The following is a 12,969-nucleotide window of genomic DNA, read 5'->3' as shown; positions in this document are numbered from 1 at the left end:
ACAACTGGTTGAGGCATTTCATGGTTAAGCAAAAGTAATTGTATTTTCTTAATATATACCTTCTTAAAAAATAGTAATCATGTGGCTTTAAATACAACTTAAACAGGTTCAATTGTGAATATTTTTATAGTTATGTAATCCAAAGGAATTATTGTTGGGTTTGCTTGAACTGATTGAAGAGCCCTCTGGAAAACAGATATCCCAAATTATTCTTCTTTTACTTCAGCCATTACAAACAGGTAATGAGCATTTTGATATCAAAGTATTTCTTGCTTTATTTGTGTATAGACCTTGATGTTTACCCCAAAGTGTGAATACTCCACTGCAATAAAGTTTATGCCAAATGATTAAGTCCTCTGCTTACATGAGTAATAGTAATGCCAGTTTGAATCCGGCTGATATTTTCCTGGCAGAGTGGCTACCTAAGTAAATATTTTGTGGAATGCTATGCTGTTTTTTTGTATGCTATGTTGCAATCTGTATCTTTATGGTTAGCCTTCCTTTCTGTGGTTTATAAGTAGAATTTTTCCCTTTAAGCATTGTCAAAGGGTTACCCTCAAGTTGTCTATGATATACTCACTCTGCTATTATTATGATCGCTCTGTATCTTGTGTAGAATGTCAGACAAGGCATTGGGAGGTTGGAGATAAGAATAACAAAGCTGTGGCTGGATAAAGACACTAGGAGGTATGGAAAGCGAAGTCTCCCTGAGCATAGCAGATAGACTATATTTATTCATGGGGATAGATTATTTTTTATTTTAGGAAATACATGTGATCCCAGGGTCCCAGAATTAGAAATTGGAATACATTTATTTTAAATGAAAATGATCATCTGCTTTGTAACACTTGAAATACTCAAAATCCTGGGGAAAAAAGTAATATTCATGAAAAACATGAAGTGTTTCTGTCTTAAGAATTTAACCTGTTATAAACACACAGAAACAACATGTATGTATAAGATGTATGTATAAGAGGTTTGTGTGCTTTCATACATAATATGCTTAAAATGCATATTATGTGGACCTCCAACAAGGAAAAACACTTCCAATTAAGCTATGATATGTCATCCTGATAACAGTTGTTAAAATGAAGGGGAAAAAAAGAGTTTTGTAATTCTGTATACTGAACTTCTTGTGATATGTTGATCATGCTTGATGAAGCTGTTTTAATAATAACTAATTCCATGTCTGTTTCAGTGATTCAGAAACTTCCTAACAACAGGGCGTATTCAGTTGGATTGGCATTGTCTACCCTCTGGAGTCAGCTGTCTGTCCTCCCTGTCCCGTACTCAAGAGAACAAATAGAAGCAGATGACTATGGACTTTGTCAGTGTTGCAGGGCCTTAATAGAGTTCACTAAACCTTTTGTGGAAGAAGTCATGAATGGCAAAGATAAAAAGGAAAAGGAAAAGGAAAAATTAAAAGATGAACTGCTGAAATTGTAAGTGTGTTGTTAAGAACATGGAGTTAAGTAATTGATGGTTTGGTTACTTTATGTTTCCTATTTGCCATGTGAATATAAATGCACTTTCAGATCTTCAACTCAGGGTCTATCACTCTCCTCGCTTAGTTTTTTTTGTTCACAGCTAGTGTTCCACCACTTGAGCCATACCTCCAGTTCTGGCTTTTTTTTAGTTAATTGGAGATAAAGTCTCTCAAATTTGGGTTGGCACTGAAGCTCAGTTGTCAGATCTCAGCCTCCTGAGTAGCTCGGATTAGAGGAATGAGCGAGCCATTGGCACCTGGCTGTAGTTTCAGATTTTGAATTTTAGAAGAATATGGAGTTTAGCTGATACAGCATGGGCATTTAGTGAGGCATTTATATTACATATATGCTACTATATATAGTATCATATTTTAAAACCCATATTATCAAGTGGTAGCAAACTAAGACCCTAAGTTAAACTCTGGGCATATACACGCACGTGCGCTCACACACGTACACACACACACACACACACACACACACACACACACACACACACACACAAAATCATATATCAATAAAATATATTTTTTTAGTTTTATTTTTCGGTTGGTTGTGGGGCTTGAACTCAGAGCCTGGGTGCTTGCCCTGAGCTTATTTGCTCAAAGCTAGTGCTCTACCACTTTGAGTCACAGTACCACTTTCCAGTTTTCTGTTGGTTAATTGGAGATAAATGTCTCACAGACTTTCCTGCCTGGGTTGGCTTTGAACTGCGCTCCTTAGATCTCAGCCTCCTGAGCTAGGGCTAGAGGCATGAGCCACAGGCACCCAGCTTAGCATTGATGTTTTTAAAACCAGATATTATAATGATATAATGAAGTATTGAAAACCAGGTATTTTAGTTTAGAAAACCAAGGATTTGACTATATTTTTCTATCTATTGCTTTTATGTTTTACAATATGAAATTATGAAAGTAGGGAAATGGTTATATATAGCTCAAGGAAGCTATTCTGGCTGTGGGGAAATGGTGACTTTATTCTCCCTTTGAAAACAGCAGGATTACCAGACATTTGAGCATCCAGCCTGACCAAAAATCCGGTAGTGTTCTCACCACCTAGTATCCTCCAAGTACAGAGACTAAATACAGTATGGCTGCCAAGTCTTTGATGTACTGGCACATTGGCAGTTAAGTCTCAATATGAGGTCTGGAGGAGATAAACATTCAGAGCATAGTGTGCTTATTTTATTTTTGATGTAAAACTACATCTGAAGAGCTAGACAGTTTATGTTTTAGTAGTGTTGACTTCATACTTATCCATTTTTTATGCTTTAGCTGTTTCAAAAGCTTGAAATGCCCTTTGCTGACAGCACAGTTCCTAGAACAGTCTGAAGAAGCTGGGAATGATCCTATACGGAGTTTTGCTTCTGACATAATAGTAAGTACAGCCAATTTAATCTGCTATAAAATCAACTATGGCCTTAAATGTCATCCTGTTATATTCTCATGCACTTCACATGAGCTATACATTGATAACTTATTTATAAAATGATAGGCGGTTTTTGCAGAACACAGGCCAAAAAGACAGAGCATAAAAACAGCAATATTTTCATTTTCCAAGACAAATACTATGAACACCTTCCAGATTTCTGCTCATAAATAAGAACATGTATAAATACGTAGATAGGTGGGGTTAGGAGAGATGGGGGAGAATGATGAAAAGGGTACCACTGATCAAAATGCACTGTGTTCAGGCTGGCCTTGAAGTCATACCTTCCTGCTTTAGCCTTCTGCGTGTCCCACCCAATCTGACACAATAATTTCTTAGTATATAGATCCTGTTGACTGATGATGAAGGCTTGAGATTTTTCAGGTAGAAAGTTCATGATAACCTCTTGAATCACTGCTGGGCACTGTGGGGTGCACTTGCCATCCAAGCTACATGGAAAGCATAAACAAGGCTTGAAGTTGCATAAAAGTGAGCCCCTGTTTTTCCTGACTAGGCTGTGGCTAGCAACCTGAGGCCCTAAGTTAAAAATCCAAACTTCAGAAGCAAGAAACAAAATAATTTGCTACCTAAATCTGGCTCAATCAGAATAGTCACCTGTCTGACTAATTTAAAATCACCTGATTTAGGGACCTTCATTATATCTACAAAAATACCTTTACTTTGACATATCACATAATTTAGCCGTGAGAGGTATGCCCATATTCTATTGATTAAAAGTAAGTCTCAGCTGCTACACTTGCTCAAGGGGAGGGGATTATACCGGGTATAGGGATGAGGTTAGGGGACACACCGTAAGTTGCCTTAACGCATTTCACAGAGCTTTTTATCGGCAATTGGACACCCTTTACCCCAAATTATTTTTAATCATGGAAAGAGAAAAAGGATTTGGGATTACCTTGAATTTGAGGAGGAAGAAGACAAACAGCTGGCCGACTCCATGGCTTCTCTGGCATATCTGGTATTTGTTCAGGGCATCAATCTTGATCAGCTGCCAATGGTGTTAAGGTAAGAGTGTTCATGCATGTCTTTCTTTCTTTCTTTTTTTTTTTTTTTTTTTACTGGTTGTGGAGCCTGAACTCTGGGCCCGGACCTGGGCACTGTCCCTCAGCTCTTCAGCTCAAGGCTCGTGCTCTACCACTTGAGCCACGGCACTACTTCCAGCTTTTTCTGCTTATGTGGTGCTGAGGAATCGAACCCAGGGCCTCATGCATGTGAGGCAAGCACTCTACCACTGAGCCACCTTCCTAGCCCTCTTTTTTTCCCCTGGTTCTGAGTCTTGAACTCAAGGCCTGGGTGCTGTCCTAAGCTTTTTTTGCTCAAGGCTGGCACTCTACTACTTTTTCTGGCTTTTTGGTGGCTAACTAGAGATAAGAGTCTTATGGACTTTCCTGTCCAAGCTGGATTTGAACTGTGGTCCTAGATCTCTGCCTCCTGAATAGATAGGATTACACGCATGCAGTGCCCACCCCTATGTTTTAGTTTTACACAAGGCTGGCATTGAACCAGGGCCTTAATCGTGTCTACCACTTGAACCATGCCTTCAACCTCTTTGTGCATTGGTTATTTTTGTCTGTTTTTTTTTAAAGAACACACACATACACACACACACACACATACCCCTTTTCAACTGAAACAGTGTACATGTGTATAAAATTTCTTAAAGAACACACACACACACACACACACACACACACACACACACACACACACACACACACACACACACACACACACACACACACACACACACACACACACACACACACACACACACACACACACACACACACACACACACACACACACCTTGCAGCTGGGGATATAGATGTGCGGTAGAATGTGAGGCCCTGGAAAATTACTGATTGTATGTGATTGTATGTGTTTTTTTCTGCTTAAGCCCAGCATACATTTTGCAGTTTAACATGGAGCATGTTGAAGTCTTCTTACAAAGGTAAGATCCTTTAGATGATAACTCAAGATTTAATAAGGTTAAATAGTTGTTGCCAAGATTAGGAGAACTACCTCTTCTTTGCCAGGTCCTAATTAACTGTTTTATAATAAGAAGTAAATGTTCAAAGTCTTTTTTTAAAAGGGGTTTTCCAGTCTTCTGTTTCTGTGGCTTTTAAACATATTTCAAAAGGTGGTAGAGTGAGATGTGAGATGTATATAAAACTACAATATATATATAACTATATAACTATATATAACTATATAATTACAATATATATGAAACTATCAGATATTTCTTACACTTGCTCTTAAAGATCTATTGATTTTTGTATTAAGAAATAAGCTCTGAGTAGGCTAATTTTGATCAGATTTGAATATCAGTTTCCAAACCTAAAGCAGATCAAAGTAGATTAAGAATTTTGGGTAATTCTTCAATAGAATTTTCACTCATTTTATGTCATATACTAAATTTTGTTTTGTTGAGACAAGATCGCACTATGTAGTCCAGGCTGACCTCAAATCAGTCTCCAACTACTGGATTACAGTTGTATCACCACAACTGGCTAATGAGACACATTTTTTCTCTTTGGAGATACTAGAGTTTGAACACTAGGTCCTTGCTAGGAATGCATTCTGCTGAGCCTGGCCTGCAGCACTTTTTTGCACTGGTTAATCAGTTTCTACCCTAGTAGCAAACCTGACAGGAGTATACTATACCCAGCTTTACCTATTGAGATGGAGTTTTTGGAGTTTTTGCCAGGCTAGCCAAACCATGATAATCTAGATCCATCCTCCCACATATCTAGGATGATAGATGTGGGCCATCCAACCCAAGTATTAGGTGAGAAGGGCTGTCACAAATTTTTTTGCCCAATGTGGCTTCAAACTATGTCTTCCCATTCTTAGCGTCTCAGGTAGTTAGGATTACAGGCATGAACTACCAGCACCTGGCTTGCATTTCAATATCATTTATATTTCCTAAAGAATCATTCTCAAGCAATTTGTAAAATCGTATTGATACTTTTACATTTTTTCTTCCAGAACAGAAGAATCTGTTTTCTCCAAAGGATTGGTAAGTTTTGTGTGCTCCCATTATCATTTAAAAAAACAACAAATACAGCTCTTGAGCTATCTGCATATATTTTCATCTGTAGGAACTACTGGAGAATGGTTTGTTGAGAATAGAAGACAATAGCCTACTGTATCAGTACTTGGAAATCAAGAGTTTTCTTAGTGTACCTCAGGTAAATAAAATGTGCATTCTAATCCTGAAAATCGGCTCTTGCCTCTTCCAGCCTTCTACTTCTCCCTCTTCCCCTTCCACATCTAAAATCGCCAGGGTAGTGCCAGTAGGATGCTTTGTGATGATAGGAAGGTTCCATTATCTGTGCTGTGCAGTACAGAAGCCTTGAATACTTGAAATGGGGAAATGTGGCTAGTGTTGACTGAGGAACTGAATTTTAAATTTAGTTTAATTTAAACTTCATTCGCTACCAGTGGCTACCACAAGTGATGGTATAACATGTAGTGGAAAACCTTTCTTCTTTACACTTTGGCTCTGAAGGGATTCTTTCTCTCAGAACACAGGTTTTCAGAACTCTGTGTGAAGCATGTACCGGACCCATTACTTCAGAGACATTTTGGTTTTCCCTGCTATGGTTTATCATGCCTTATGATTTTTATTTGTTAAAATATACAAATAGGCCCTAGCTATGATTACAAGAAGTTCTTAATATTTAAAGTAGAAAAACATACTTCTGGGCTGGGAAGGTGGCTCAGTGGTAGAGCGCTTGCCTTGCATGCCATAGGCCCTGGGTTCGATTCCTCAGCACCACATAAGCAAAAAGAAAAAAGCCGGAAGTGGCGTTGTGGCTCAAGTGGTAGAGCGCTAGCCTTGAGCTGAAGAGCTGAGGCACAGCACCCAGGCCCAGAGTTCAGGCCCCATAACTGGACCCCCCCCCAAAAAAGAAAGAAAAACATACCTCTGTTAATATACTAAACTTGCTTATGTTTAATGAACATATTTCTACATGTTTGATTTCATTTTGCTGGTAGATTAAATTGAAAATTACTGGGCTGGGAAGGTGGCTCAGTGGTAGAGTACTTGCCTTGAATACATGAGGCCCTGGGTTGGATACCTCAGCACCATATAAGCAAAAAAGCCGGAAGTGGTGCTGTGGCTGAAGTGGTAGAGTGCTGGCCTTGAGCTGAAGAGCTAAGGGACAGCACCCAGGCCCAGAGTTCAGGCTGCATGACCAACCCCCCCCCACACACACCCAATTTTTCTTTTAATTGAAAGTTACTATTTACTTAAAAAAATATATATATTGTAACATCCCACTCTGTGTTACTCACAAAATCAGTGTTAGTTTCCCTGTAGACTTTATATGAAAGGCTCATGGAAAAGTTAAATTCTTTCACTTGTAAATCTCCTCCCCTTCTCTGAATTTTTAGCATCCACTGTTGATAATAGGGGTGTTTGCAGTTGATATAATCTGTTTATCTGGATTAAAATTTTTTATTCACAGGGCTTAGTCAAAATTATGACACTCTGCCCCATTGAAACACTGGTATGTACATTTTGTGATACTAGATGAGTTACAGTGAGAAATTTTTGATAAATGATCTATTCATGTGAGGTAATATATTATTTGTTCCATTTTAGAGGAAAAAGAGCTTAGCAATGCTTCAGCTATATATTAACAAGTTGGATTCACAAGGCAAATACACATTATTTAGGTATGTATCAAGGCAAATACACATTATTTAGGTATGTATCAAGCATCATGGTGTGAGTCACTGTTGTTACATCAAAATACTTGAGAAAACAACTGGAGGAAGGACTTATGTTGATCCATGGTTTCAGAGGGTTTGGTCCCTGCTTACTTTGGGTCTGTGGTAAGGCAGAGCATCATGGCAGTGTGTCTAGTGGGTCACAGTAGGGAAAGAAGATATAGCTTTTTAGATTATGCCCCATAAGTGACTTCTTCCTGCAATTAGGCCCAACTCCTAAAATGTCATCACCTCTCAATAGCTCCATTATATTATTAATGCATTCAGAGGATTAATCCGTTGATTAGGTCACAGCCCTTAGTATTCAACCACCTTCCAAAAGCCTACTAGTTAGCCAGCAAACCTTTAACATCTGAGCTTTCAGGGTATATTTCATATTCAATCCATAACACATGGTTATTTGCTAAGCCTGTAGTTAATGGAGAACACAATTAGTTCAATGTAACTATTGCAGGGTATAGAATTTATTTGATCAGGTAGAAAAAGGGCTTAGCAAATATTTTAGATGTATATATACTTACACACTATAAAGATAATCATATGTATTTCATTTCAATTAGTTAAAATACTGTAAACTTAGTTGGGTGCTGATGATCCTAGGTTCTCAGGGGGCTGATATTTAAGGGTTACATTTCAAAGCCACCCTGTGCAGGAAAGTCCATAAAACTTTTTTTTTTTCCCAATTAGACACCAAAAATCTGGAAGTGGCACTGTGACTCAAATGATAGAGTACCAATCTTGAGTGCAAAAACTAAGGAATAATGCACAGGCCCTAGATTCAAGCCCAAGTACTGGTGCACATGTGCATGCACACACACACCCAAAAAAGCAAAACAAAACAAAAAATCCTGTAAAGCTTAAACTACACTTAAAAAAATTAATCTGATGCCTGCAGGAACTTTGGTTCAGTTTATATCAGGAGTGAAATCACTGTACTGTAAACTCTGTACTGTTAGCTTTCTTGGTCAACTCTCAAAAGTTTTAGAGTGACAGTTATTTCCTGTCCACACTAAGGACATAGGAGGTATTCTAGTTTCTTAGTCTCTTCACTCCAATTTGATGATGCCAGTCCTTTGAACTTTATTCTTACGTTTGGAGATTCTGGTGGGAATATATAGCACCAGAGTTTGAAGTATAAGACAGAAATTGGCAATAAAATTATACATATAACTTCCTAGACAAATCTGGCCCTCTGTTTATTTTTTGTCAATAAAGTTTTGGTAAAACCCCTCAAAAATCTGAGATTGGCAATTCTCTGCTAGAATTTTATGTATTTCAGTAATTTCCATTATTTACACTTAAAACTAAGTTATAGATTTGTAACTGAACATATTAGAGCTTAGTAATGGTGCTATTTGAGGTGGCAAAGATTCTAGAGCTTTTTAAGTTAAAGATTGGGAAACCTTCTGTGTTAGGTCAGACACTAGGTATAGGCTTTAAAGGCCACACAGCCTCTGTTGCAAGTGCTCCACTATCTTTATATTTGGAGGTAACAAATCAGCAGGCTGCTTTTGGCCTTCAGAGTTCAGTTTGTTAAGCTCTGTTCTAGGTCTTAAAAATGAATTAAAAATAAATCTAGGTAATAATATTAAAGTGCTAGAAAGTCTTCTTTGGGATTGTTTCATATTTGATCCTATCTTCATTTATATGAATAGAGTCAGACCTGGTTTATGAAATCTCTATACTTGTCTTATACCATACCAGTGTTCTTCGATTCTACTTATATCTACCAAGATAATCTCCTTTTTTTCTTGTTAGTTGTCTTGGCAGCTTTCCATTGCTGTGACAAAAGACCAGAGAAAAATCAACTTTAAAAAAGGACTTATTTTGGCTCGCAGTTTCAGAGTTTGAGTCCATGTTCGGTTGGCTCTATTGCTTTGCAGTGTGTTGCCAGAGGTGGGTAGCCGAGGAGCTGCTCTCATGGTGGCCAGGAAACAGGGAGAGGCCTAGGACCTTAATACCCTATCTTCAAGGGCATGCCCATACTGTTTAAACTTCCTTCTGCTGGCCTTATCTCCTCAAAGCTCTACCACTGCCCAAGGGAACCATCAGGTACTGACCAAGCTTTTGACCTGTGAGCCTTTAGGAGACATTTATGATCCAAGCTATTACATTAAATCACGTCAAGTTTCCTTTTTGCAATTAAGCTGGTCTAACCAGCCATACTATATTTTCACAGTGAGTAATTTTGGAAGCTTTTAGGTTATTATATTGGTGCCCTTCTTGCCATATTAAATTATCACAACTCGATGCAGAAAAAGACTGAAGTTTGGTTTAGTACATTTAGTACATTGTTGTTGAAAAGATCCAATTATAAATTTTAACTGAGTTTTGATGGTTCATGTCTATAGTCCTAGAAAGCTGAGATCCAGAGTATCAAGCCAGCCCTGTCTGAGAAGTTCACTAGACTCCAGTTCCCCCCAAAAACCAGTAGAAAGTAGCTGTGTTACTCAAGTGGTGGAGTGTCAGCTATGAGAAGTGCAAAGCACTGACTTTAAACTCCAAGGTAGACATAGTAGCTAGCTAGCTAGATAGGTAGATAGATAGGTAGATTAGGTAGATTAGTTAGTGAGAGCAAATAACTTACAGGTGACTTTGTAATAGGTTGATTGGCTTGCTGATTATCATCTCACTATGGATTTTATATTTTTAGAAATAATATGGCCTAATGAAATTTTCATAGCTTAAATTATAATTTAATTATAATGCAAAGTAGTATAACTTCATGTATTGTAATTGTTTTCAAGGTGCTTATTGAATACAAGTAATCACTCAGGTGTGGAAGCCTTTATTATTCAAAATATCAAAAATCAAATTGATTTGTCATTTAAGGTAAGCATTTAAGGTAGCCTCGGTGTCATGGTCACAGTGTTAGTTATTTGTATGTAGAATGCATCAATGTGAGCTTTTGTCCCACAGTGTTTAAGTGTACTATTAAAGTATAGGCTGGGAAGGTGGCTCAGTGGTAGAGTGCTTGCCTTGCATGCATGAGGCCCTGGGTTCGATTCCTCAGCACCACATAAGCAGGAAAAAAAAGCCGGAAGTGGCGCTGTGGCTCAAGTGGTAGGGCGCTAGCCTTGAGGTGAAGAGCTGAGGGGAAAGTGCCCAGACCCAGAGTTCAGGCCCATGACTGGACCCAAAAAAAAAAAAAAGTATAAAAAACACCACTGTAAATTTTGATAAGTTAATTCTTTGAACTAATAATACATTTTTTTTTTTTGCCATGGACTAATGAAAAATAAATGGAAACTTAAGTCCTGTACATTTGTAAATCAGAGTGCTAAAAACAGGCAAGGGTTGTTCAAGGTTTTTCTAAGGAAAGATAGAAATCAATGTTAAAAAAATATATTTGAAGCTGGGCTCTGGTGGCTCACACCTGTAATCCTAACTGCTCAGGAGGCTGAGATCTGAGGATCTCAGTTTGAAGCCAGCCCAGACAGGAAAGTCCATGAGACTCATCTCTAATTAATTGCAGAAAAAGCTGTGGCTCAAGTGGTAGAGTGCTAGCTTTCAGCAAAAGGAACTCAGGGACAGTGCCCAGGCCCAGAGTTCAAGCCCAGGACTGGTGCACGCACGCACGTGCACGCACCCACAAACACACACACACACATACACCACTTGGGGCTGGGCACTTCACTGGTGGTTCACACCTATAATACTAGCTACTTAGGAAGCTGAGATCCGAGGATCACAGTACACACAGTACAAAGCTAGCCAGGGCAGGAAAATTTGTGAGACGTTTTTCCTATTAATCACCAGAAAACCAGAAGTGGAGCTGTAGCACAAAGTGGTAGAGCACTTGCCTTGAGCAAAGAGCTCAGGGACGGCACCCAGGCTCTGAGTTCAAACCCCAGGATCAAAAACATACATTTGAAATGTAAAATTGTTTTTGTAGTTTGCAGGTATTAGAAAAACACATGATTTATCTTGGTATTATTTAAACCTTTCCCATTTTTTCCCCCCAGAAAACATATAACAAATGGTTTACAGGACCACAGCTGATTTCTCTTCTAGATTTGGTTCTGCTTCTGCCAGAGGGTGCTGAAACAGATTTACTACAAAACTCTGATAGGTGAGCTGTTAATTACTGAGGATCAAGTAATTGACTGTTAAACTAATAATGACCTATGGTTAATTCATAAAATGACATAAAAGTTTTCATATTTAAGTTACTTATTATGTAGAAACAAAATAAAATCTATTTAAGAATGTCCAACACACTAGCTAGGTACAGTTGCTCACACCTGTAATCTAGCTACTTAAGAGGTAGAGATTGGGGAGATTGAGGTTTGAGACCATCCAGATAACCAATAAGAAAGCTAGGTAGGCACAATGTCATTCCATCTACACAGGAAACAAACATAAGGATCACCGTCTGGTCCAGCTTAAGCATAAGTGAGAGGCCCTATTAGAAAACTGAAGCAAAAAGAGCTGGGCCAAGTACCTGCCTGGCCAATACAAGGCCCTAAGTTCAAACTCCAGTACTCCCCAATCTCTCACAATCCCCCACAACAACACTCTGATTATCTTCAATTGTTATCCTCAGCGTCCCATAGAGATTTGTGCAACCCCAGCTTTTGTGATTAAGAAATAAGAATCTCATGTATATAACTTACAAAAGGTTTGTGTATTTGGAAACCAGGCAGTTTCTAGCTTTGTAGGAGGCTGAGAATGGACAGTTGCAATTCCAGCCTAGCCTCAGATACATTTTTAAGACTCCATTGCATCCAAAGAAGCTGGGCATAATGGTCTGTGTCTCATCAGCCCAGCTATGAAGGGAAGTATAAAAAAGCAGATAAGTCCAGGTGCACCATATAGGAAGCAAGTTCTATCTTAAAAATCACACGCACAACAAAAGACCAGAAGTGTGGCTCAGTAGAGAACTCCCTTGCAAATATGAAGCCTTCGATTCAAACCCTAGTACTACCAAAACAAAGTTTACGTAGTTAGATTTTCTTTAAGGTCTTTAATTTTTTCCTATTTTGGTATAGTAGGTGGATTTTGAGAAATATTTGCAAGCATTTACAAATGACAGGAATCTTAAAACCCAGAAAGCAAGAGATGATGCTTTTCTTGAGGGGAAATAAGACAGTAATTTTCTTAATTGTATTTTGTGAACTTAAATGCAAAGCAGCAGCAACAAGCTATTATTACTCCACAGATATAATGGAAGTAGTTTCTAATGGCAAATTAATTATAAGAAGATTGCAAATGTTTTAACTTTATGCATTTAAATTGCTGTTGATTATATAAACTATACTGTAAATAACAAATAATGTTTTTAATTAAC

General features: G+C 38.2%; 1 protein-coding gene across 1 annotated transcript in view; it reads left to right on the top strand.

Moving 5' to 3' along the window:
* Glmn (glomulin, FKBP associated protein) overlaps positions 1–12,969 on the top strand; it is a 33,039-nt gene that overhangs the window by 8,261 nt on the left and 11,809 nt on the right. Inside the window, exons 5-15 of the mRNA XM_070007652.1 lie at positions 131–239; positions 1,199–1,442; positions 2,762–2,864; positions 3,754–3,941; positions 4,834–4,887; positions 5,928–5,958; positions 6,041–6,130; positions 7,415–7,456; positions 7,552–7,625; positions 10,427–10,511; positions 11,645–11,751. Of these exons, the coding sequence (XP_069863753.1) occupies positions 131–239; positions 1,199–1,442; positions 2,762–2,864; positions 3,754–3,941; positions 4,834–4,887; positions 5,928–5,958; positions 6,041–6,130; positions 7,415–7,456; positions 7,552–7,625; positions 10,427–10,511; positions 11,645–11,751 (1,127 nt within the window). The remainder of the gene's footprint in view (positions 1–130; positions 240–1,198; positions 1,443–2,761; positions 2,865–3,753; positions 3,942–4,833; positions 4,888–5,927; positions 5,959–6,040; positions 6,131–7,414; positions 7,457–7,551; positions 7,626–10,426; positions 10,512–11,644; positions 11,752–12,969) is intronic.

The sequence above is a fragment of the Dipodomys merriami genome, unplaced genomic scaffold, assembly GCF_024711535.1.
Source record: "Dipodomys merriami isolate MVZ:Mamm:240054 unplaced genomic scaffold, mDipMer1.0.p SCAF_7, whole genome shotgun sequence".
NCBI lineage: Eukaryota > Metazoa > Chordata > Mammalia > Rodentia > Heteromyidae > Dipodomys > Dipodomys merriami.
This window is presented reverse-complemented; position numbering and strand designations above follow the sequence as displayed.